The sequence below is a fragment of the Heterocephalus glaber genome, unplaced genomic scaffold (assembly GCF_053883595.1).
Source record: "Heterocephalus glaber isolate CG9 unplaced genomic scaffold, H.glaber_assembly_v1.0 deba00001600, whole genome shotgun sequence".
NCBI classification, from domain to species: Eukaryota; Metazoa; Chordata; class Mammalia; order Rodentia; family Bathyergidae; genus Heterocephalus; species Heterocephalus glaber.
Genome location: NW_028258372.1, coordinates 8,138,450 through 8,165,655, shown reverse-complemented (window position 1 = coordinate 8,165,655; position 27,206 = coordinate 8,138,450). Strand labels below are relative to the sequence as shown.

General features: G+C 37.5%; 1 protein-coding gene and 1 pseudogene across 1 annotated transcript in view; both read left to right on the top strand.

Annotated features, from left to right (window-relative positions):
- Wdr64 (WD repeat domain 64) overlaps positions 1–27,206 on the top strand; it is a 146,137-nt gene that overhangs the window by 2,825 nt on the left and 116,106 nt on the right. The window contains exons 2-7 of the mRNA XM_004853474.3: positions 3,343–3,473; positions 13,780–13,882; positions 16,343–16,446; positions 19,766–19,795; positions 21,041–21,151; positions 23,627–23,841. Of these exons, the coding sequence (XP_004853531.1) occupies positions 3,343–3,473; positions 13,780–13,882; positions 16,343–16,446; positions 19,766–19,795; positions 21,041–21,151; positions 23,627–23,841 (694 nt within the window). The remainder of the gene's footprint in view (positions 1–3,342; positions 3,474–13,779; positions 13,883–16,342; positions 16,447–19,765; positions 19,796–21,040; positions 21,152–23,626; positions 23,842–27,206) is intronic.
- Positions 23,849–26,898, top strand: LOC147823079 (N-acetyltransferase ESCO2 pseudogene; annotated as a pseudogene).

Below are 27,206 nucleotides of genomic sequence, written 5' to 3'. Positions count from 1 at the left end.
GCAACCCTAAGGCTAGCAGAGAGTCTGTTGTCTAGGAAATTGTCCTTAAATGTGGGCCCAATGTGAATATCAACTTTGCTTTCACTGAGAAGTTTGCAGTGACAAAGTTGCATTGAAAATGTCATTCCTCATATTTAAAAACTAGACAAAAACTAAGTACTGCTAGACAAATGACCTTTCTTGACTCAGGGACTGGGCTGAAAGTTTGAGAAGAGAAATATAAAATCATAACATATCAGGCTCTCATATTGTATGAAATAAATCCATATTCATTAACATATTGAAAAATAGGATCTACTTTTCACCATAGGCAAGGAGCTAAGAACTAGAGAGAATTTTTCATAGAACAATATTTATCTAAAAATTATATTAGGTAAACTCCAGGAATTTTTCTCAACGACATTGCTCTTAAATCTTGCCAGTGACTTGGGAGATTTTATTGCAGAACAGGAAAATCTCATCACCTTCATCCAGTGACATTTACAATGAGACACATATTTTCTACTGGTTGATATGAATTTAAAATTCTTAAGTAACTATTTGGATGTATGATAGGAAGTTGAAGTTTAATATGGCTAAAGTGGAATATTTTACTTTTCCCAAGAGGCACAGTCCCTTCCCAGTTCCCTATTTGGGTAAAACAGTACTAATGTTTGCTGAGTTTTAACACCAGAAACCTAAATGCCATTATAGAACAAGGTTACTTGAACTTTTGGCTGAATAACTCATATACATATCTATATATGTCATATGTAGACATAGATATAGATATATATCTCCATTGTAGAATGTTTTGCAAATACCCATCCCATTTGTGATGATCAGAATGTTTCCAAATATTGCCAGAATTGCCAAATAGTCTGTCTCTCTGTCTCTGTGTCTGGCTGTCTGGCTGTCTGTCGGTCCATCTGAGAGTGTGTGTGTGTGTGTGTGTGTGTGTGTGTGTGTGTGTGTGTTTTGGGAGGGGGATGGGGGATAGGGCACAAATGTCCTTTGGATGAGAACCATTGCTCTAGATTCCTTCCTTTGCTTCACGTACCACTTCTGCTCCAAATCCAGTAGCAAATCCTTGCAATTCTACTTCCAATCACATCTCACCATGTCCACTGCTATCTCCAGGGTGCCTATATCACTTGTCATCCAATTGGAGATATTTTCAGCAGTCAAAGGGTGTGTATTGAAAATTAAGTTTGGAGACCATATAAATGAGACTTCCCATGGCAGCCAGCCCAGCATGCACAGTCGCCCTTGGTGGAATCCTGGATCAAACCTCCATTTTCTTTTTTTTATATTTTATTTTATTGGCACATTTTAGGTGTTCGATATAATGACATTCATCATTGGAAATTTGCACCTTTACACAATCTCTCCTGCTTCTTATTTTTCCCCCTTCCCCTGCCCTCCCTTCAACCCCTCCATCCCTCCCTACTTACAAAGACTTTGTTTCCATTTTTTCATTTTCTCATATTAATTCCATTCCCTTCTTTCCTTTCCCCTACCCCTACCCCTCCCACTTCCCCTTCCCCTTTGCCCCTTTTCTTCCTATTTCACATTATCTATTATACCTTTTAGTCCTTATTTACACTTTCAGTTTCTCACACTAGAGAAACTATTCGGTGTTTACACATGTGTGTCCTATTTATTTCACTTAAGAGTATTGCCTCAATGTGCATCCATTTAGCTATAAATGTCTCTAATTTCTCATTTTTTATGGCTGAGTAGTACTCCTTTTTTTTTCAAAACCACATTTTCTTTATCCAGTCTCCAGTTGATGGGCATTTGGGCTCAAACCTCCATTTTCTGAAGGCTGGACTAGTACAATAGCCCCACCTGGTTTTATAGCTTTTAATGATGCTTCCAACAGCATTTAAAAAACAAAATTACATTATAAAATGTCATTTATAGTTACATTATGTAATTCCATTATGTCATTTTCATCTATAAAACCATCCAGAGAGAGCCTATCGCCGTATTTGGAATAAAATATCAACCATGACTCCAGCTTAGGCTCCTCTACTCTGGTCTCAGCTCTCAGCACTTTTCCAAGTCCCCACGATGCTTTAGCCTCACTTTCCTAGAAAACATCAAGCTCTTTTCTGCCTCAGGACTCGGTGTTTATCAGTCTTTGTCTAGCTGTCCTTGTCTGCTTTAGACATGGCTGACTCCTGATTTCTCATCAAGTCTTAGGTTAAAAATTTATCCACCTCCTTAGAGAGACCTTTGCTGGCATCCCCTCTGTCCCCCAGCACCATACAATTCTGTCACAGCTCCTTATTGATTTCCTTTCTCACACCTAACTCATTTTATGATGGGATTTATTTTCACTTTGTTACTGAGATATGATAGACCCATAAAGTCACTAATCCATAACGTGCACTAATCTTAAGTAGAGCCATAAATTTGAACATTGGTCAAATCAAACAAAACCAAATCAAAGCAAAAACATTTCTAGCACCTCAGAAAGTTCCTTCATGTCCTTTTGCAGCAGTTTTAGCTTCCTACCCTATAAAGACAACCACTAATTTAACATCTATTAATGGCTCTTGCCTATCACAATACATAAATTGTTTGTTCACTTGTTAATTTTCTGATCCTTCTACTAGAATGTAAGCTCCCTGAGAGCAGGGATTTGCTGATCTAGATTTCCATCTAAGTCCAAATGTCTAGCTCAGTTCCGACACATAATTATGCTCAATATTCTTTTGTTAACTAAATAAAAGAATTTGACTTTATCAATACAGTGTTAAGGGCCAGGGATTTAGCTCAGTGGTTCTGGCGCCTGCCTTGCAAGCTCAAGGTCCCGAGTTTGAGCCCCAGTACCAAAAAAAAAAGTGTTAAAACTTCTTGCATCTCATGCTTTTGACCATAGACTCAATAGTCTTACCCCAGTGAATCAATATTTTGGCGAAATCAAGATTCAAGTGATGATATGTGTTTGCATATGATCAAAGAACCAATCTGTAAGTGCTATTTGCATACTTATACTTTCCACTTCAGGTGAACTGTACTCCACTTGGGGAAACTTTCATAGCTGGAAAGAGCAATTCTTTTTAATTCATTTTCTTATCCTTATAATTCTGCACAAGACTTCTAAAACAGCTGAAACAGAAGACCTAGAGAAGATATAGAACATCAAAGTAAATTTATTTTCTTTTCACTTAGTAATATTTGAGCCAAAGGACAAAATGTTCCCAAAGACAAGATCTTTAAAATGCAGATAAATTTAGTTTTCCTTAAATTGAAATAGGGAAATAGAGGGTTAGGAAATAACAAAAAGGACCTGAAATGTGAAATGTAGTCTCTGGAATTTAGTGAAATGTACTTGTGCTTTTTTCACTGCAGATGTGATTGATTATGACAAGTTTTATGTATCAGTGCAGGAGCTCTTTGATATAGAAATGAAGAGTCAAGATGTGAAGTACTTTTACAGGAAACTCTGCAAGAACCCTGATGCACCTATAGATTGGTGTGAGGTAGTCACTTTTTATATTTATACTGTGAAATCTAGATATTATTTGTCTTTGCTCAAAATAAATAAATAAGCACTATTCCCATAGGGGTCAAATCCACAGTGTATATGTGACATGACCTAACTCCTCTAACCATTAAGACGTGGCCACTGTCCACAATATAAAGTGGACAAACCAGGTAGCTATTAAATATATTGCTGGTGAGTGGCTCTTAAATACTTTTAGGCCAGCCTGCTAATAGAAAGAAGCGTAAGTGCTATTAACAGCCTTCATTACATTCTAAATGAAATATTTATTTTCAATAGTGTCAATGTGTAGAAATTTTTAGTGCGTTCAAATCCTTCATATAAAAGAAAGAAGAGGCTATGATTGATCACCTCTGTTATTCATTGAAGTGTTATTTGATTGGCACAATATTGACTCAAAAAATTATATACATGCTGACAGAATAATAAAATGATTTTCAAAATTATCTACCTCTTTTTTAAAAATCAGTAAAGTGGACAAGAGAAAAAATAATGATCTAAAGAATTTGACTATCACATTTAACAAACTGATAGATATGCATAAATAGAATTTTGAGCCCAAAACATAGGAAATATATATCTTGGGTTCAGCTACATAATTGGGGCCATCAAAAAATTGACCATATGTTAGTCTAAAAAGAATATATCAATAAACACTAATAGAATAAAGTTAGAATTATAATAATGATAGTTCAAATCCCAAAACTAACCAAATGAAAAAGTAATAACTAGATTTGGGAAAAGATATAAATAAAAGCTTCTAAGGCTTTTAAGAACATATAATTCCCATATTACATTAATTTTTTAATAATTTAGGAAAAACTGAAAGCTATTCAATTTATTTTAGGAAGCTACAATGACACTCAGTTGAACAAAGAAACTATTAAGCCAGTATTATTTATGAATTTAAATGCTAAAGTCCTAAATAAAATTTTTAAAAGTTGAATACAGTGGTACATTAAAAATTCATCTCCAAACTGAATTTACTCTAAAAAGTCAAGATGGCTTAATACTAGAAAAGCCACGAGCATATTTCTTTTAACAAATTAGGAGGGAGAAATAATGAAGCCATCTTAATCAGAGTTTAGCAAACCAAGGCCTATAAACCAAATCTGGACAGCTACCAATTTTTGTAAATAAATTTTATTAGAACACAGTAATCCTCACTCATGTACATATTCTCTATAACTGGTTTTTGAGCAATAATAGCAGAATTGAATAGTTGTGACAGAGACCAGAAGAGCTTAGAGTCTAAACTATTTACTACCTGGCCACTTTCAGAAAAAGTTTGCTGACTTCTGATCCTAAAATAAAAACAAAAAGATATTTGATAAAAATTCAATAGCTATTCTTGCTTTTAAAAGAAAATCTTAGCAGAATATGAAGTACAGGAAATTCCCTTTACTTGATAAATGAGACTGTATTTGTTCTCTGTTGCTACTGGAACAATTTACCATAAGTTGAGCAATTTAAAGAAACACATTAGGGCTGGGGATGTAGCTCAGTGGTGCCACGCCTGCTTGGCAAGCGCAAGGTCCTCAGTTCAATTCCTGGTACAGAAAATAAAAACACATTATATCACAGTTTTCTTGAATCAGGAGTCTAGGAACAGCTCAATTCGGTTGTCTGGACAAGGTCTCATCAGGGTACAGTCAAAGTGTTATCTAGGCTGTGTGGTTATTTGGAGATCTAACTAAGGAAGAAATTCCTTCCAAGTTTATTCAGGTTGATGCTTGAATTCCAGTTCTTGCTATTACAAAACTGAAGACCTTAGCCAATAAAAAGTTGAGATCCCCTCGAGGCATCTTTCCTAGTGTATTGGTGCAAATTACTTGACTTCTTTTTAACCCCAATCTTTTTAGCAGCCAAACTTCTCCTTGGTCCAGATTTTACACCCTCAACTTTACAGTCTCTTCCTTTTGGACCACCAACAAATTTTTTCAAATTATTCAGGTCTGCTTTTTGGTACTGATTGTTACAGTATAGACATGGCTAAAAGGCACCAGCAGTACCCATACCTCAGCCTGAATGTTGGGTTGCCTTGAAATTTCCTCTGCAAGATTAAGTAGTCCAATGCCCTTAATTCCAGTCTCCCACAAAGTCTCAGGAAATGGGTAAAATGAAGACAAATTTTCTGCCAGAGTATAACACACATGGCCTCAAGTCCAACTGCCAATGGAGTCCTTGTTCTCAAATCTCCTGAGCCTGATCTTTATTCTTTCCATTTCTATCAGCATTCTGGTCTTCAGCACTCTGACCAGAATCTCCTATCAAGCCCAGATGACAGCATTCTAAGGATTCTCCAGCAGGCATCTCCAAACCTTTCCAAACTCCTCTTGCAAGCCAGTTTCAAGGCTTCTGAATCAAATGGTCAGATATAGTCACAGCAAGAATCCCACTTCTCTGGTACCAAAATCTGTCTTAGCCACTTTTTCACTACTTAAACACAATTCCCAACACCTGCAATATAAAGAAGGAGAGATTTACCTTGGCTCACAGTTTATTCCACAGTAGACCTGCTCCAAGGCAAATCTTTATGGCAGAGGGGCATAGTGGAGGAGAACTGCTTATGTCATAGCAGCCAAGATGCAGGGGAGTGAAGGTAGAGTGGGGGAGGGAGATATACCCTTCCAAGTCACACCTCCACCTCCTAACATGAAGTCAACTAAGAATGCATCAGTGGATTAATCTAGTGATGAGTATAGTGCTGCCATGATCCAACTGTCTTGTAAAAGTCCTGTCTCTGAGTACATGAGAGTTTTGGGGGACATTTTAGATCCAGATCCTAAAAAATGTCTATCCAATTTCTTTCTTTTTGTTTGTTTTGGCTTTAGAGATGAGGAAATTGAGCCTCCTTTTAATATCTGTGCCTTCTCTTTTCCTTTTCAATTAGAAAGTCATAATCTTACATTTGCAAAATGTGTTTTTTATACATCTTTTCAGGTTCTCATTTCATCTTTACAATAAATCTAATGTAGATTATGGAGGATAATGTCATTGCAATAAAACAGATGAAGAGAGGAAAGCACAGAAAGGTTAACTGACTTATCGAAAGTCACACAGAAAGCTGATTTTCGTTTTGGAGCTGAGATTTTCTCCTTAGCCAGTAATTCCCTGTGATATTACCCTGTTTCATCCTGTAGGATCCTATAAATCATATTCAAGTTTAATAGAAAAACTCATCACCAGCCTCTGACACACTTTATCTATATGAAGAATCCACTGAAGTTTAAGAAAATTATTCAGGGAGGTTCTTCTTTTATTCTGGCAGTTTTTCCTCACAATCTGTGCCAGTGCTCCTAAGAGGCTTTTCTATTTCAAGCCATGCGACCTAACCTTTCTGGCTTCAGATCTGTCATCTAGAAAATGGAAATTCAGGGCTGAAAGACTTTCATTCCAGTATGCATAACTTGAAAAAGAAAAAACTTATCAGCCAGTATTAACCTATCAGGTAACTTGAACTAGATTTACTCTTTTTACTCAGGCACAGATTTACAAATATTATCCAAACATAAATCTCTTAGTTGTAGCAATCCCATAAGAAGTTGTGCTTTCTATTCTTAGGTTTTGGATGCAAATATAATGTGAGATTCACAGAATAATGAAATCTTAGAACTCAACTAAAACATAACCTAGACCTGCCCTTCACCTTCTGAGAAAAATTAGACATAAAGACACCTAAGGAAATGTGATTGCCCTAAGTTTATAGAGCTAATCAGTGGGAAGATCTAGTGCAGAAGTGATCTACTTTTCTATAAACACCATGATAGGCTATGTTTCCAGCTGACAAAACTCATAAACATTTTTTGCGGGGGAGGGTACCAGGGATTGAACTTGGGACCTTGTGCTTGTGAGGGGGGTGCCAGAACCACTGAGCTAAACCCCCCACCCTCATAAACATTTTTTGGTAGGAGTCCATTACAAATTAATTCAAAGAAGAGTCATACACCACCGTATGGGATGCTTAAAATGTATTCCCCCCCAAAAGTGAATTTAAAATGAATTATTATATGGCTAAAATTATATTTGCTAACTTCAAAAATGTTAAGAAATGTTCCAAAGTAGGGTAAAAAATAAGTTGCATACAGGTTTTTATTTTCTTCTACATGTTTTTCATTTTTTCCATATGCTTTACAATGAACATATGTTCCTTATATAATAAAAATAAGATGTAATTTAAAAAGTGAATCACCTTATTGTACAGTTCTGAAAGCTAAAAGAAAGGATTTTGAAAGTTTTCACCACAAAGAATTAATAAATGTTTTAAGACATAATTATGTTCAACCTGATTTAAACATTATGCAACATTATGCATTCTACAGCTATTGAACATTAATTCCATGGTATCCCATTAATATGTACAACTTTTATGTTATTAATACTTATGTGTATTTGATATTTATGATTTTTATGTATCAGTTAAATTTTTTAAAGACAAGAGCTACAAAGATTACAAAAGTCTTTTAAAGCATGGACTAAGCCCTATAAATAGATAGTTAAAAGAAAATTAATATTTCATTGGTCATACTATATCTCATACACATAAAATACACCATGTCACAAGTACAATTATTAGACTAAAATTTAAGATGTTGAAAAAGGAATTTGAGATCCTTGAGGCTACAGCTCATCATAGGAAAAGATGTTTTCTGCTCTTTAACATTATTTTCTTGAAACATTTCCTTTCAACACATAAAACTTCTGCTGTCTCTTCTAAGGTTTAATTGGTATAATATCTTACAGTTTCTCTCAATAAATTTTAATAACTTGGTATTTTTACTTTTCTTTGGAAGTTATTGTGGGATGCATGTTACGTTTCGTTATTACAAGGAAAAGCAGCAAAGTTAATCATTTCTATAAGAACAGATTTTGGGCCTGGGATGTAGCTCAGCAGGAGACTGCTCCTGCCTGGCAATCACAAGGTCCTAAATTCAATCCCTGGTACTGGAAAAAACAAAAACAAAACAAAGAAAGGACCGGGGATTTAGCTAAGTGGTGCTGCTGCCTGCCTTGCAAGCACAAGGTCCTGAGTTCGATCCCCGGTACCAAAAAAACCAGATAAAATATATGTTTGGTAATGTACATGGCTGACATGTTTGATTATGTGTTGTCTAGCAAGCAGTAAAGGTGCCTAGTGGACAGCTCTGAACTAGCAAGGAGGATACCTAAGCTCTGCTTCTTGTACTATCTCTGGAAAAGTCAGGAATTATAATTCCTCAACTGGTGATGTTGATTGAGCTCCTGCTTAGCACTTGGTGCAATCTAAGTACTTTTTAATCTTCCTACTTACTAAGTAATCTAATCATTCACTTCCTTATTCAATCCTTAACAATAGTGCATCAAGTAGGGGTTATTACTGACTGTGCTTATTTTCCAGATGGAGAAAATTTAGGCACAGAGAAATAACCTTCTTGAGATTATATGTTTAGCTAACAATAGATTCAGAATTTGGAACCATTTCTAAGTCCAAAAGCATCTAATACTGATTCCCATGGGACTTTGCTCCTGGATTCCTTCTCATACTGTTCTCAGATGCTTAAAGGATGCATTATCATTATTTCCACAAAAAAAATATGGAAATTATAAATCAGGCTAAATGGCTATAAACTGCTGTTTGAAGTTAAGTATCACAGAACGTATTTCACTGTTTCAAATTAGATGACAGCAAAATGGTGTAGAGTTCTCTCACCCCTGAGAAACACTGGAATTCATTAGCCAAAAAAGTGAAGATTCATCATTGTCATTGTCATTTCACATTATTATCTGAAAATTGTTATTTCACACTATTATCTCAGGTTAAGTTGGCTGTTGAACATTTACAAATTTAACAATTTTGTGTAATTCAAGTTATACTGAGTAGTGTGTATAAAATGAGAAGTGACAGGCAGAATTCTAAAGGTGACTTCCTTGCCCAAGATTTCAGTCTCCTGATTATTCAAATACTAATCTAGGTAATGATGTGAAATGACTTTGCCGATGGAATGAAGGAATAAATTAGCTAAGGTTAATATAGGGAGATTATCCTACATTATTTAAGTGGGCCCAGAGTAATCATATGAGTTCTTAAAAATAAGACGGGGGGGGAAAGAAAGATTCTGAGCATGATGGGGACTTGAAACTCCCTTGCTATTGCTGAGATACTGAGCTCATGTACTAGGGCCAAAGAGAGGCCTTTAGCAGCTCGGCAGTTCCAGCTGACACCTAGCAAGTAAACAGCCCTGGGATAGCAACTTGAATGAACTTGGAAGCCAACTCTTCACCCCTGCCCAAAGACTCTAGTAATAAAAACATGTGTCTATTAACTCTTTGATTTTAGCCTGATGAGACCCATCTGGCACTTCTAATCTGTGGAACTGTGAGCTAAGAAGCAGCTGTTAAGTCATTATGTTTGTTGTTATTGTTTTGGCAGCAATAGAAAAATAAAACAGAGGACAGGTTATCAAAGTTCAGAAAGAGTCTAGTCTGCTGTTAGAGCCAACAGAAAAAAAAAATATGGCTTTAAAAGGAAGGCAGGCTCAACAGCAACGTAAGGAGGTTCAACACTCAGAGAAGGAAGCTGGAGAAGAGAATGGCAAGAAAAAGGCAGGATATTATTTGTGTGGTGATAGAATTTGAAAGGTTGTTGTATTTTTGTTTTTATAATGGAAGAGATCTGAACATTTCTGAAAGTCAGTAGGGAGAGATTGAAGATGCTAAGGAAAGGAAAAGGAGACAAAATTGCAAGAGATAAGAGGTGATGGGATGCAGAGCACAGGAGGCAAAATTAGCCTTGGAAAGGGAAATGTCCTAGTTAATTTTCTCATTGCTGCGACAAAATACCTGACACTCAAAGGAGGAAAGGTTTATTTCAACTGACAGTTTGTAGAGGATGCAGTCCATAGTAGGCTGACTCCAAAGCAGGATGGCATGGCAGAGGGGCATTGCAGAAGAGAAACAGTCCACGGCAGGCAGGAAGGCAGCAAGCAGCCAAAGCAGTGAGCAGCAGTAGCAATCCTGCCTTCTTTCTGTCCTTTTATATTTCATCAGGCTGCACACCTATTGATTAGTACCACCCATACCCAGGGTGAGGCTTCCATTATCCACACCCTTAATCCCAGTATCATGCCCTTAATCAACATTTTCACATACTAATTCAGCCACCTTCGAAATTCCCTGCCTATTACCATGTGAGGCTTTGGGTGGACATCTAGAACAAGCCGTAACAGGAAATATATGTTACTTTAAAAGACCAGGAAGGCATACAGTATGGATCCAGAGCCAGCTTGGTGTGTAAGTAGGGGAAAGCTGAGGAATCTCTTGTCTAGTGGCTTCCATGATCAACTGAAGTAGTAGGTAAGATGAGCTACTGAGAATGGCCAGGAGGTGGCCAGGTTGTGTCTAATAAGAGTGAAGAACGTTGTCTTTGCTCCAGTGAATAAAGAGAAGCAATCACCTAGAGAAACATGAAACAACAGTCAGGAGGCACTGAAGACAGAGTCCTGGGGCTCAGGATTGATTTTTGGCCGCATGTACTGGGCAGGGAGATTTCCCCTGTGGCTCATCAGCCACAACTGTGAGGAGCCAAGTAAAAGGTGAATGTCTTGTCACCAGTTCAGACTGGGGAGGTTCACTTGAGATTCAGGCAGCCCAAAGAAAAGATGCAGAGCTATGGACTGGGTTAAACATCTTATATTCAGCTGCTTAGCCATCGTCTGTCTGTATAGCCACTCTTGCAGCCCCCAGCCACTGTATATTCACAGCAGTCCTTAGCCTGCTAGCCAGCCTATTCTCCCAGCAGTCCCTGGCCATTTAATCTCACAATCCGCTCCCAGACCTCATGGCAGTCTACATTTATAGCAAAATACCCTGTAGTGGCCATGTGCCAATAACAGTCTTGGTTAGGTAAGTTATTTACACTGGCTAGCAGCAACCTTGGCTGCAGAAGTTTTTTACACTGGGTATCTGGAGATGCACCTGCAGTGGAGCTCAGAACTCGCTGCCACCAAGATCCCCTTCTGTTCACAGCCTGAACCGAAGAGCTGCCATCTTGTGCTTTTGCGTTTCCCTACAGTATTTCTCACCAGGCCAAAGCAATGCTGCAAAGAGATGAAGGGTAGGGGAAATGTGAGACTGAGGCGACTGTGAAGAACCTAATCAGAGTAAGAAAGGAAGTGAAGGCTGCAGGGAATGGATGGATTTGGAAGCATATAACACTGAATTTCCCTCTTGAGTCTAATTGGCTATGGAAGTCATATACTCTTTCTTAGGTTCGGTTTATCATCACTTTATCCCAGAGCCCAACTCATGAGTCTCTATTACTAAATAAAACATTCAATCCTCAAGTGGGCTTGCGGTTTTAAAGTACTACTCCTGAAATGAGCCTTATTTTCTCAATCTAGGATTTCTAATAATAAGAGAAACCCTTTTTTTTTTTTTTCTATGCTGGGATGGGAATTGAACCCAGGGCTTCATGCATAGTAGGCAAGTGCTCTACCACTGAGCTATTCCCTAGCCAGCCATTTTTTAAAATAATAATTACTACATGCCAAACACAATGTAAAATGCTTTACATGAACAATTTCATTTAAACCTCATTTCAAAAATGAAACTCAGAAGTTCATCATTTTATTCTACTGAGGAAACTGAAAGTTTAAAAGGTGAAGCTATTTGTTCAGGTTCTGAATATCAGTTGCAGAGCCTAAACTCAGACACCTCTGACTGCCTCACACAAGCCCTACCCACAGGGCCATATTCTAGGTTCCAACAAGAGAGGGCTTAGGTGCAGATCAATAAGTGACTATTAGCTGGATAGTGCATCAAACGATGACACACATCACAGTGACGAAGGATCCCTGCCTACTCTAACACAGATGAGTTAATAGCACTTTTCTTTTTTTCCTCAATCTTTCAGAGGGTTAAACCTAGAGGTTTTGTACCCAAGAAAAATGAACAATTATTTCTGAAAAAAATAACAAGTGAGTTAAACTTTTATTGAGTGCTGGCTTTACTGGTGAGAAGTTAGAAAAGTATAAGAGTGGTAGTTTTGATGACCTGATTTTCCCATAGTTTTCCTGTGTTGGGAGGTTTCAGTGTGGATGTGTAAAAGAAGTAGTGTCATTTGTGAATCATCTGATGAAAGGACATATGTTAAAATACAATGCTAAGTCATCCTTTAGCATCAAAATTAAATGTTATTAAAATAAATTAATGTATATAGGTTTTGACTTATTTCCAATTGAGTCAGTTAGTCACTAGCTCCATTAAACTCCCAAGTATGGACCCTCATGGATGGCTCATTTCAAATGCAGCCTCTTAGACCCCACCCCAGACTTACTGAGTCACTGTACTTCCAAGGACTCCCAGGTACTTGGTGTGCACACTAATGTTTTGGAGCACTTCACACTTCCTTCCACTCATTCATGACATTGGCTAGTCTCAACTGTATGAGAAATATTGGTATATTAGTTGTGTAAGAATTTAACGATGAGCAATTTACTCATTTAAAATAATTTTTTAAATTCTCAATTATTTTCAAATTTCATTAATTTATAAGAATTTTATTTCCAGTAAGACAGTTCAAGAACAGTATTTTTGCCTGTTTGCTTATTTTTGTTTTTTGAGGTGAGGTGTCATCATGTTCCCCAGGCTGGCCTTGAATCCCTCACTCATGTGATCCTCTTGTCACAGCCTCCCCAGCAGCTGGGACAATGGGTGCATGCCACCACGCTTGGCCTCCAGTTTAACAGATCAATTACACTTTTCTTCAGGATATTCTTTTATAGTAATTAATTCTCATGCAATGCCTAGAGAGTAGGATTTAGAACAGTTAAATAGAAAATAACTATACGTCTTAAATTCCAAAAATCTCTAACCAAGGTGACAAAATCTGGGCCAGAAGGATTCATGGAAAATAAGTATGAAGAGTCATTTGAGAGTGATAACATTCAATATTACAATTTCGAGCTGAGGTTCTGTCTGATGAAGGCTGATTTGATTTCTAAATAAATGTGAGATCCTAACAGAGCTATGGATCTGAGCAAGGACACCAGCCTCAAACATCAGCTCTTCTACAGAGAAGAAAATCAAGTGATTACTCAGAAATCATGCACCATCAGTATACTGTTTATCGAGTACGTCAGCCTGTTTCCTTTTTTATAAAGAATCATCAGGCATTACACAGGAAGGTGCTGACTGCTAATCTAATCTAAATTAGACTTTAAATTCAGCCAACATTAAATCTGGTATGACTCTACTGCAGATTCCTAGATATTGCTCATGTTTATATGTGTTACTTGGGATTTTAGATCTTCGGATACTTCGCAGCTGAAGCAGATTCTCTTGCTTACCAAGTGGACAAAGAAAATTTGGTTTTCCTTGTGTCAAAAAAACAGCGAATTGCAACTTCAGGTGACATTTTTAATTTCCCTTTTAAATTAGTATAAGTTTTAATTTTTTTTCAAAAATATATACTGGGACAACACTGTTTCCTTTAAATCAACTTTCCTTTAATTTACTCCTTCAATTCTTCATAAATGGGAGAAATTACGGTTTCAGAAGAAATTGTGCCTACTGCTGAAATTGAAACATTACCATTGCTCCGAGGAATACTAAATACCAAATGTGAAGGTGAAAACATTTCTATTTTCCTGACAAGGCCTAGACCTCAACTGAACCTCTCTACCATGACATCTCAATAATGACTGTGTTAGTACCAAACAAAATCACACTCATACGTGTTTAATCCTTAGAATTAAGTTTTCAAGTTAGGACTTCTCCCATATTCTTACCCACCCTCAATTATCTTGGACAGTCCTTCCTACACCTCTGAAATCCTGAATTTGGGCCAGCCACGGAGAGGCATTATCTCAGTTTAGGAAGTTTCCAGTTCATATGTTTCATGCATTTCCCAGTTTGGGCATGGGACCCGAAAACACTCATCCCTCTCCATTGTTGACGTTTTGTATTTTCTCCCTTTTTAGCTACCTAGGGTGGGAGAGGGTCAAGAAGCGAAAAGGCAAACCCTGGAGTCTCCTCCTGTCTTTTAGCATTCCATCCCATGCTCTTAGGCGATGTGTGCAGTCTGGGTCAAATCTGGTGTTTCTTTACAAAAGCACCTGAATGTCTTTCAGTCCTTTGTGAACAGAGCCCACCTTTATCCTTGACCATTACTTAGCCCAACCACAGCCCAGGCTCTGGCCATGGGAACTACCATGAAAGAACAAACACAAAAGGACTAGCCCTGCTGCTACTCTGCTGAGCCGAGGAGGTGCCAGAGCAGGAGAAAAATGCTGTGGCACCCTAAGTTAGAACTTTGAAAACATTTTCCTGAAGAATAATTAGGTTCTATAGTTGATTTTTCCCTCCATAAATGTGTGTTGAGGTTTCCACTGTGGACTGAGTAGCTTTCCAAATGCTGAGGACACAGCAATGACCAAAAAAATGGCACAAATCCCTGACCTCATGGAACTCAGTCTCACAGGAAGAGGCAGACAACAAAAATGTCGAGCAAAGTATGTCACATAAAGTATGTCAGATGCCACTACATGATATAGGGGAAATGAAGTTAAGTAGGGGAAAATAATCAAGCAGGAATACAGGAAGGAGAAATTGGTTTGGGGCTGGGAATAGCAGGGTGGTCATGAAAGCCCCAGTGAGTAGAGAATAAGTCTTGAAGAAAAGGAGAAAGAGAAGCATGCATCTCAGGCAGAGGTGGAAGGGGGGCGGAGAGGAATAGAAGATGAGGCTGGAGAGGCACAGTGTGTCTGAGGACAGATGAATAGGAATCTGCAGCGGGCCAGAGACTGCTGAATGAGACAGAAAGCTACAGGAGCACTGTGGGTAGAGGGGAGGCCCGATCTCAGTTACACTTTAAATGTTTATTCTGGCTTCAGTGTTGACAGTAGTCTAAATTAGGAAAGGAGTGGAAGCAGAGATTGATGGTGGCTTGGAATAGAACAGTGTTTGTCTATCTTTTCTTAAATTATCCATCCCAAAGGAACTTTTTCCCCTTAATCTCCCCTCCTCTCATAGTACGCTTTGCTTTATGACATTTTAATATCTCAGATAATCATTACTAAGTATATCTGATATCTTTATACACAAAAAGAGTACAACTCATTCACATGCCCCTAACAAACAATTTACACCCTGTTAGGGGCACTGTTTTCTCTGCTGATGCTTGGATGAGGGGGTAATACTAGAGCGTGAGATCTATTCGTCTTTTCTTTCTTAGAGTTTTATAATTATAGAAATTAAATCACCCTGGGAAGCGGTTGAATATATGTGGCTTTATCATTTAGTACATGAACATTGAAATATGAAAGTGTACAGTGTCTTTTTACAAAATGCACAAAATTCAGAACAGTCTTGATAATAGCACTGAAGTAGTTTCATTCTTTTACACTGAAAACCTGAGGCGGTAGTATGTTTTTATTGTATTCTAAACTATGATGGTGACAATTCAAAGATTCCTAAGAGATGTGAAAAAAATCTCAAAAAGAGAGATAATTCCAAAAGATGGTCAGAAAACTCATTCTCTGTGAAATGTGCATATATAAGTGTGTATGTAGGTGTGGGTGTGTATCTTACGTTTTTCTCTGGGAATTCATGTACCACATTTAGTTGGAGAGCGCCATATATTGAGATTGTATCTCTAAGGATTAAAAAGCAACAGTTACTGATTTTTAGGGTTTTATTCTATTTAAATTTTTAAATAACTCAGGGCTTTCTAGCAAAATGTGGTTGTTTTCCATTTTCCTTTTTCTTTTCTTTCTTTCTTTTCTTTTTTTTTTTTTTTAGACCAACCGCACAGATGAGTTGTAGGGTCTTTACTGCTGGAAGTTTAAATGAATGTTATACTGTTGACAGGTAGTAGAAGACGAGATGTGATTAAATGCATCGTCAAGATTCCTCAACTGGATTTACTAATAACAGCTTCTCAGAAGGGTTTAATAAGAGTCTTTAACAGCCAGGTAATTCAAACGCTTAGGTCGTTCCTCTCTTCTTTCTTTCCTTCTTTCCTTCCTCCTTCTCTCTCTCCCTTCTCCTCCTCATCTCTTTTGTCTATGTCTTATGCATGTTTCAGGTAAAACAGAAGCCATATTTCAGAGTTATTACAAAAAAAATTTAAAACTCCTTACTAATGAGATTGCTGAGCTCTAAGAAAGTTTTAACTTTTGTGTTTGCAATACGTAACGATTACATTCCTCGTGGAGAGTTGGCATGTGTACTTAGCCCACCTTAACTATCCTTTGCATCCCTTCCTTGTTTCCCCTCTGTCTGTCTCTTGGTCCCTTCCCCTTTTGCAAAGATTGTCTCCCTATTTCCTACTTAGCTATCTTTTATTTTGCTCTTTATACTTTGAATTTCTCATATAACAATCACATTTAATCATATTTAAGTTTGTGTGTCCGATTTATTTCACTTAACATTGTGACTCGAGTTTATCCTTTTGTATGGAAAAATAATACCCCATTGTGTATTAATGTCTGGGACAATTACTGAGATTTTGGTCATTACATGTGACACATTCCTCAGGGTATCATATTAAACAACAGGACATCATGATAATTAAAAGATGAACCTGACAATTTCTTGATAAGATTGGAAGCACATACAAACCAAGTGATTTTGTCATCATCTAACCATGTAATGGAAGATCCTATCAAGAACCTTGGACTTGGTGTTAATAAAATGGTTCCAATTCTAGCCCCTCTATTTAACTAGCTATCATTTAAATAGGGAATTTAATAAGCCACTTGCATCTTTTCACATCTCTTTTTTCACATCTATACAATGAAGACAAAAGGACCAGGCCTCTCTTTCTTGGAGGATTGTAGGGAAAATCAAATGAAATAATGAATGCAGAAGCCCATTATGAACAATAAATTCCTCTATAAGTGTTAGGCATTACTATTATCCATGCCATTTATTTACAAATTTTTAAATTTTAGACTTTTATTTTCAAAACACAAGATTTTAAAAAATGTATGATGATATAGCCTATATAATATTTCACTACAAAAATGAAAGGTGAATGTTTGGTGTTAAACATATTCTTAAAATTCTAATTAGTTCATTTCCAACTAGTGACAAGTTTTATACAAGTAAAATATATTGAAACAACTATCACACGATTAAAGTTTCCACAATAATTTTCAACCCTTTAGTAACACTCAGCTCAAGGAGTCTTTCAAAAGTTGACACCATAGGCAGCCAGATGTGTCAGAATAGGGGGCCAGCTGGGCCCTGGAGGTCGGGTACTGGTGATTTGAGGTGCAGGTATGGAGCCTGGTCCAGCTTAGTACAAGCACAGCTGTGCACATATTTTCATACCCTGGATCCCTGTCTGGAAACGTGGACCTTCCCTCCCAAGGCATTTGTCCTGGTTGAATAAATTAATGCCCACAAAGGGCTTTGCATCATTGTAAGCACTCAATAAATGTCTTCAATTGTTATTATGAAGAAATGATGTGAAAACAAAAATGATTTTCCTCATTTAATATAAAAACCTTCTTGAACTCTTTTTTTTCTCAGTGGATCATTTCCCATCTCATTTTTTTTACCTTTACTTCTTGAAAAACAGAACTAAGATAGTGTCTAAAAAATAATCTAGCTCAGTGGCATAGTGCCTGCCTGGCAAGTGTGAGGTCCTGAGTTCAATCCCCGGTACCCTCCTCCAAAAATAAAGTAAAATAAAAAGTAAAAATAATTTGAGGGGGCCGGGGATTTAGCTCAGTGGTTCCACCACCTGCCTCACAAGCTCAAGGTCCTGAGTTTGATCCCCTCATACCAAAAATAAATAAATAAATAAAGTGAGGAAGAAAATAATGAAATAGTTGCTGACTAGGTGAAATAAGTGTGGTGGCATTACCGTATTTTTAGAGATGCTACACACACACACACACACAGACATACAAGCACACACACAGGCTTATAGATGCACCACATATATGCTCACAAACACACATCCACTTCATATAAGACAATGCAATTGGAGAGCAAAGGCTGCATAAAATTAGTTATTTTAAGATTTGATGCACCAGAAATAAATAATGTTTTGGCTGTTGCATTCCTTATGAATAAGATGACACATTGTGTGAGAAAAGTAATTTGGAAATTAGTTCACAGGGATAATTTATTAAAATCTAGCTACTAATAACTAAATATATTTTAATAGGTTAATCCATAATTTAGCTTGTATCTAAAGTAGAATTAATACAGTTAAATATTTTCTCAATGATATAGAATATAAATAAAATTTCTGCAAAAAAGATAAATTTTAGAAACTCAGAAGATATAAGGATTGTGAACATTTAAAGAGGGTAAGAGGACTCCAAGCAGGTGACTTTCACTAAAGATGGATGTTGGGAAGTAGAAGGGAAAACTACAGCGCTTCTGTTCTGCTGCTCAACATTTTCCTTACAACATTTGCTTTTTCCCATCTAGAAACAAGTCCCTGGTTAGTAAAGCCTTTTGGAACACTTCAGATGAAAGACAATCTGTGGATGGCCATGACACACAGTTTTAATGCTCTCCCGGATCTGCTGTTTCTGTTTCACATAATCTTTTCCTTCTGAGAAGCCATTTCCTAGATTTTTCCCAAGACCATCAAAACATGCAAAAGAAATTGAGTCACTGAGATACTTTAACTGTTTGTCTTCAACTTGGGAAAGGCTGCTTATACCTACTAGCTCTCTGCTTAGAATGAATCTCTGATGCTCACATACCTTGGTACCGTACCTAGAGAATAATATTCACTCAACAGATACCTACTAAATAAAAGAGGATATCCCCTGAACAGAACATTCTTGAAGTCTCTCAATATTTCTCCAAGTAACTTGGAGAAATATCTTTTCAGTGAAACAATGTTACATTTTTCTATGCAGCTCTACGTTCACATTCATCTGTTTAGCATTCTTTGTACTATGCTTATCATTGCTGTTAGTATTATTTTGCATTTCTCACTTTTGTTATCAAATGTTGCTCTGAATAACTAAAGAATGTGAGATAGTTTTCCTGTAGGACCAATAAAAGAATTAGAATTAGTAAAGTGTCAGCTTTTTAAAGCACAGTCACCAAGTTTAAGGACAAGCCACAGAGGTATAAACCTTGTTCACTGCAAACTATGTGCAGTATTTCACAAAGACAAATGTTTTGAGGGCAGGAGAAACAGGAAACTCATGGAAGGGAAAATGACCAGTGACATTAAACCATGTGTTGTCATAGAGCACCCTCATCTTTTAATCATGGTGCCAACTAGCTTTCATTATCCTTTTCCTTTATTCACAGATGAAAGTTCAGATCAGCACCAATGTCACAGTAAGTACATGGTAAAATTTTCTAAGAAAGTCAAACTTAGAGTTTCAATGAAGTTTCCTCCACAATTAATCAAAATCTCAAAGTGCCTGGATAGGCTGAGTATAAACCATTTCACAGATTGTAAATTTATGTTTATTGGGCAATAGCAAAGAAGGCCCAGATATTGTTTCCTGGAGTTAAATTGCCTGCAAAGAATTTCTAGGAAACTGGTTAACTTTCTCAGAAATTTCCTTGGAAAATTCAGTTTAAGAACTTCCAAGTTTTCTAAGTACCCATGATTGAGGGATGTAAAAAAATTGACACAATCTAAATTATGAGAACAAGGAAGTACTAAGGTAAATGATTTCAGAACATTTCATTTTAAATTTGATAACATAAAAAATTCAAGAACAATTTTGTAGTTCATTTAGTCCATATCACTAATGTGAATACTAACATTAGGGCAGATGTAAAGCCACTGTGACTTGATGTCAGAATCCTGCCATGGACTTTTGAGAGGCAAGGAAATGTTTGACTTTTTCACCCCGTTGACGTGCACTGAATGAATCCACTGAGCTATAGAGCAGGGTGCCGTGCTGCCTGGCAAAGGAGTCTGGATTCTCCATAAACTACTGAGCTTCCATTTCTTAAACTGAACAAACCCATTTAAAATTCTTAACAGGTTTAAGAAAAGATCAAGGGCCTGCTTGAACACATAGCAGTTTCTGGCAAATGAGGCCCTCCTACGTGGAAGCCATTGTTTCTATCCAGCTGTGTGTTATAGTTATTGTAGTGCAGCTGTGCCAGCTTGGTGACTTTAGGCAAGATACAGGACAGACTCCATGGCCTCAATTTATCATTGACTACACGATCACTAAGCTTTTTTCTAGCTGAAAGTGGTAGCACGCAGTGGGGCCAGAGACTACTTAATCACGGCCCAGAACTAGTCTCTCTGTGCCCATGTGAACAAGTATGTGATCCCCGAGAAGTGATTAGGGCAAAAGCCTGCTGCACTGCCAGCTGCCATGTGCATCAGGAAGCAGTTGCTATACTTGCTGAATCAGTCTCCAGCTGATGGTATTGAAAAACTTGGGGTGCAGGTGAAAGGGGTAAAGAGGGGAAGCTTCTCTGATGCCACTCAAATAGTATGCATTGCAAGGCTTCTCTGCACAAGGGGGTTTTAATGTCCATAACCTACTCCTTAGTATCCACCACCATGCTATTAAAGGGATGCATTATAACCCCCATTCTATGCTTTTCTGGCAGGATACCTCCTGGATTACTGGATGTGATTACCTCTCCCAGCTGAAACGAATTGTGGCCACTACAGAAAGGACCATCATTGTGTGGGATTATAAATCTCAAGGGAGCACCCAGGTACTGTGCCAAAAAATAGTAAAAAAAAAAATGAGCTTGTCTTTCTTTCCAGAGCTGGTAAGGATATGAACAAGCTACTTTCTCCAGTGAATACCAGTCTCCTCACACAGAAAACAAGGGGATTTAACTAAATACTCTCTTAGATCAAGCTCAGCACTAATATTCTGTAATAAAAAAGGAATGTTCTTCTGATTTAGTATACATTACATTCAGGGGTTTGGTTTTGTTTTCATTTTGAGAGGGAGAGAGTACTTCCTTTCTTTTTTATTAGTATATGTTTGCTATACATAATAATTACACTAATCATAGGGAATTGGTACGTATTCATATCACATCTTTAAGTGATATCTTTCTGGTTATGCTTTGTGTTATCAAATTTAAAGCCTTTCTCTCCTGTCCAGCTTTTTTAGATAATAAAATTATTAAAATGCCTAAATCTGTCAAAAAATCTAATGAGGCAGCCCTTCCACAGCAGAGAGGTTACCAGTTAACCAATCCAGTGAGTCTTCAGGATTTTCAGACATTTAAAAGTAATGAACATGTTCCCTTCACTCAAAAACCACTCAGTCTTGAAGGACCTCATGAATAAATATAACACACAGTGTAATGGAACATCAGTTTGTGCTGTAAAAGAAAAGCAAGCCCAATAAGGGCTGAGGAAGAGGTAAGATTGATGAGCAATGAGATTATTTTTTAAAAAATAGCTTTGAAAACAGGCTGACTTTGAAGGACATGGGGGATTAGGAAATAATCTAATCTCCCTCTGAGGTTTACTTGTACCTAGGGTCTGAAAAACCAAACTATTAGTGCAATTTGTCAACAATGTTGTAACCAACTACAGATGCCAAATGATGTCAACACTGGGCTTTATGATCTTTTGAAACCCTGACCTCCAGTCGGGACTTTGATCATCACTTCTCCTTCACACTGTCCTGTTTTCACTGTTGCTTTTTCAGTCTCATGATTCCTTGAAGGCTCCTTCTCCAATCTGCAGCAACCCCCTCTACTCTCCTTCCTGCCTCCACCCCAGAAGGGTCATCTGGGCTTGTCGCCTCACCCTTTTCTCTTCAATGCATCTTTCAACCAGGACAGATGCTACAGCCCTTTCTGCCTTTCACAGGGGCTAAGCACTGCTAGAGGAAAGCACAAGCCTTCCTGCTTGGCACCCTTACAACCCAGGGCTGTGCACTCAGCAGGCTCCCCAAGGCTTCTGTGCATCTTGTGCGTGTCCTTCCTGTTCCTTGCAAGTCTTCCAGAATGCCACTGTCCTTCTCAGCCTCTCCCTCTCCGCACATGGCATTGCTCTTGATTTCCAGAGAAGATTGACTCTGTGACTTGTCCTCTTTCAAAGTCCAGTCCTCCTGCCTACTGCTTTAACTAGAAACCTCTACTTCCTTTCTTCCTTCCTCCCTTGGAAGAAAATCTTTGCATCTGACACCCCCATCTCCTGTCTTGGCCACTCCACCAGTTTCTTCCCTTTCTATCCTTCTGACATTTATCTCCTTTTAGGGTTTCCTCCTCTCAATCTCCTCTTTGTCTTTCTCGCCATTAGTGAGGTCCCAGATCAAAGATCGCTTTCCCTGATCCTGGAACCTAAGAGGCTTCTGCACTTTATACAGGCTCTGATTTATTTCCCCAGGGCATGTCCTCTTTTATGATTGATTCTACTCAGCTGTCTTCCTCATCAGCATGGTAGCTCCACAAAGTCAAAGACTGTCTTGTTCATCACTGTTCAGCCATACTTAGAATAATTCTTGGCACACAGTAGATGCTCAGTAAATATTTGTGGAATGACTGAATGAACCTCTGAGTCTGTTCAGCTCATACTCATTCTAACGGAAATAGGACACATACCAAAAATTTTTTTAAATATTTTTCTTCTATCTTAAAGACTGAGTTCTAGAAGAGCAACAGTTGCATAATTTTGGTGAATGCATTCAATAGTTCAAATGCTTGATGGATATTTCTGGATAAAGCTGAATATTAGGATTTTTTTCCCTGCTAACACCTTATATAATACATGGGACTTTGATACTTGATTTTCTTTCTCTTTAACCACCCAGTTTTATGTCTATAGTCTGGTAACAGCTGAACTTTTCCATATTTTTTGTTAATATTTGCTTACAAATCCAAGAGAAGGCAATTCACAGTAATGCACCATAAAATCTCATTACTTACTAAACTAGAGGTAAGTAAAGCATCATGTCGGGTTCACAGTGCATGTTCATTGACTTATATTTGGTTAATTTTGCTATTTTTTTAAGTTCCTTTACCACTGTGAGAGTTTCTAAAATAAGAAACATCAGTAGAAACTATTTTATTATTTTATTTTATTTTATTTTATTAGCTGGGAATTAAACCAGGGCCTCATGTATGCTGAACACACACTCTACCACTGAGCTGCATCCCCATCCCTAGCAATATTTATTAATTAGACCAATGTATTAACTCATTGAAACATTCCTCTATTTCTAGGAAAACTATTTTGTCATAAAGCCCATGGATCACTGCCTTTTGTGCGTGTGTGTGGTGCCCCTGCCTGACCAGCTCTGCCGAGAAGATATCCTCCTGGGGGATGACAGTGGTTTTGTGAGCAGATTCACTGTAAATAGTGATGACTTTGGACTAAAGCAGGCAAAAATCAAAAAGAAATTGCAAAATCAGATCTTAGACTCAAAGAACTTTAAAAGGTAAGGTACTTTAGGAATGGTCCACTTGCTTTAATAATTAGTCATTGTTTCTTTCATGTTTTCATGTTACATATGGTGGAAACAAGATGCCAGATTATATGCTAGAGATTTGAGATTCAAAGCTAAACAAGAAATGATCCTGTCTCAAGGAAATTCCAGTATAATAGGGAAGATGGGCAGGAAAATTAGCAACTGAGATTCCTTTTTAAAAGTGATATTGGCAAATAAAACCTCCACATATTTGAATAGATTGAAGAGTTAAATTAAATAATGAAAGATCTATACATATGACTATTTACTAACACTCAAATATTGAAGATTCTAAACATAAAAGCAATGGATGCAGAATTCAAAGAAGTTTTGATAGATTTGACTACATACCAAATAAAACCTCTTGGACATCAGAATATCCATTTAAAAAGTAAATAACAAACTGAAATAAATGCCTGCCACAAATATTACAATTGGTTGATGTTCTTTTATAGGTCTTAGAATTGAATTAAAAAGCGGTAACTCCCCAAGGGAATAATGAACAAAGCCATGAACAGATAATTCACATAGATGTACCAGTAGCACAAATAAATGGTCAGTAAACATTTCAAAGTGATCACCAGACAAAAGTCCAGACAGTATCACACTCCAGCTTTTTGGCCTCTAAAGGGCGGGAGAATGTTGGAGACAGCCTCCTGGGTGGGCGGGGCGAGGACTAGGGAGCGACCAATCACCAAGCCAGCCCGTGGAAGCGCTGCAGAGAGACGAATCGGAACCCAGCACCGCCTGCCGCTTCTGGCGCGCGTTAATTTGAATACAGGAGCGACTGCTGGGCTGAGGAGCGGGTAGATTTCCCCTGCGAGCGACAAGCTGCAAATGGAAAGCCAGAGAGACGTGGAGCTTAGCGAAGCGCGGGAAATTTAACTAAGAAGATGGCAGCTTTTACTCCAAAGAAGAGGAAGCAGCATTTTTTGGACTGTGACAGCCTATTATCAGACATTCCATCAGAGAAATTAATTTTGGACTTTGCTAAAGATCTGTTTCCATCACCTGGTAAAATACACACTTGTGAAAGCAGTGAGACAAGTGAAGAAAATGTGCTTGGCTCTTAACAAAGCCATTTCGCTTTAAATCCATTCAGAACAACCAAAACAAAAAAAATCGATTGTCACCTGCACATCACAGCTCACCGTTTAAATCTGCTGTGTCCACTGTATCTTTTTACAGTAAGGAAAAGTGGTACCTCAATCTACTGGAGAGAAAGTTGGTAAGAGAGAGTAGATCCATTTCTCTACAAACTAATTACAAAGATAAATCTGTTCCCATTGTGGCAGAAAAAATGCAAGGAAAACCAGCCTGCAACAAGAAAAGGGACAAAAAAAAAAAAAAAAAAAAAAAAACACAGAAAAGTTTAACTACTAAGAATCAACTGAGTTATAAGCTCATCAAGCCTGTACCAAAAACTTCTAAAAATTCCAAGCAAAATCAAATGGCGTATAAGCCAGCTGTGGAGAAAGAGAATAATTATTACTCCACTGAAAATAAACTGAATACCCCTGGAGTTTTAAGCCAAAAAATAAAACCACAAACTACACTCCAGAATGGAGGAGCACTTTTTGTTAGTCGAAAAAAACTCTTTTAGAAGATTGTCTCTGGAAAATAAGCCATTGGTGGGTCTCAACCAAAAGAATGAATCAAAAGTGATTGAAGACTGTGATGCAGAGGCTTTTATGCAAAAGAAAAACTTTTGTGAAAGAGCGAGTGCCCAAGTGCTTGTTACTAGAAAAGAAATTGAATATTGAGCTGAGTACAAGAAGTAAAACTGAAGAGAAATTAATAAAGGACTCATCAGGTGCAGTAGTTTCTTCAAAGGAATATACACTTGATAAAAATAAACATTTGCCTTCAGATGATTGTCTTGGTGAGAACAAAATTTCTCCTGAGTCCCTTGTCTGTCCTATCTTCAGTGTGTCTTCGGGCAATACAAAAAGATCTCCAACTGAAGAAGAGTCTTCTGTGGGACATAAACATGTATTAACTTCTCAAAACAGTCCAAGGCACAGAAGAATGTGAATACCAGAGATACAAATGAAGAAACAAAAGACCAGCTCATCATTGATGCAGGTAAAAAATATTTGGGGGCTCTATGTGTAAGTCTTGTAGCATGATCTACACTGCTTCTAATCCCGAAGATGAGATGCAACATATCCAATATCATCAATGATTTATGGAGGGAATCGAATGTACAGGCTGGAAAAGAGAACAAGCAGTGGCAGAGTTTTGGGATGGAAAGAACCTGTTGGTCCTGCCACACGATCCAAGTTACACTAAAAGAAAGTGGCTAAAATGTAACAGATGTCCAAGAACTTGTTGATTATGAATTGGGCTTCCAGCAACTTATTCCCAGGTGCCCAGAAAAAAGCAAAACTTTTCTCTTTGTTTCTGATGATAAGAAAGTAGTTGGGTGTTTAATTGCAGAGCCCATCAAACAGGCCTTCCATGTCCTGTCTGAGCCAACAGGCCCAGAATCCTCAGGCTCTAAAGAATATCCTAGAGCCTGGCAGTGTTCAAATGTATCAGAACCTGCAGTGGGTGGGATAAGTAGGATCTGGGTTTTCAGACTCAAGAGAAGAAAGCCCATTGCAAGATGACTGGTAGATACTCTCGGGAATTGCTTCATGTTTGGCTGTTTCCTGAGCACAAATGAAATAGCATTTTCTGACTCTATACCAGATGGCAAGTTATTTGCAACCAAGTACTGCAACATGTCTAATTTCCTTGTGTATAATTTTAATAATGAATGCCATTTTCAACTATAAAACAATTACTATATGGATAAGTTCGGATAACTCCTTATACAGTATAAACAAATTAATATCAAGATAACAACTACTGAAACACACATCCCCATAGTTATGTTCCTTATGATTTGGAAAGTCGGGGATAAGTTTGTTGAAGGGAAAAAAATCTTTGGATACTGATTAGCAGTCTAAGTCTGTAATTATGGAACTTTATAGTTGTAATTGGAAAATTTCTGGCTTCCTGTATAAGAACACTGACAAAGCAAGCTGGTTTCTACAGAAATATCACCACTTGTCTTGTGTAAAGCAGTATTTTAGACCAGGATTATCTCTCCTCACCAGAAGCAGAGAAGAAAATCCAAACCCAGGCAAATAATTTCTATGCCCAGTTTTTAAAGATAATTTCTGAATTCTCTATACAAAGTTCTCACTTTACATGAGTTATCTGTAGAAGCTCAGTTCAATATATTTAGAGAGTGTTTTGAATTTCTAATTAGTAATAAAAGATGGTAAGGAATGACTAACATATGCCATATCCATTTATGTAAAACAAATTTCTATAGTTTAATATGT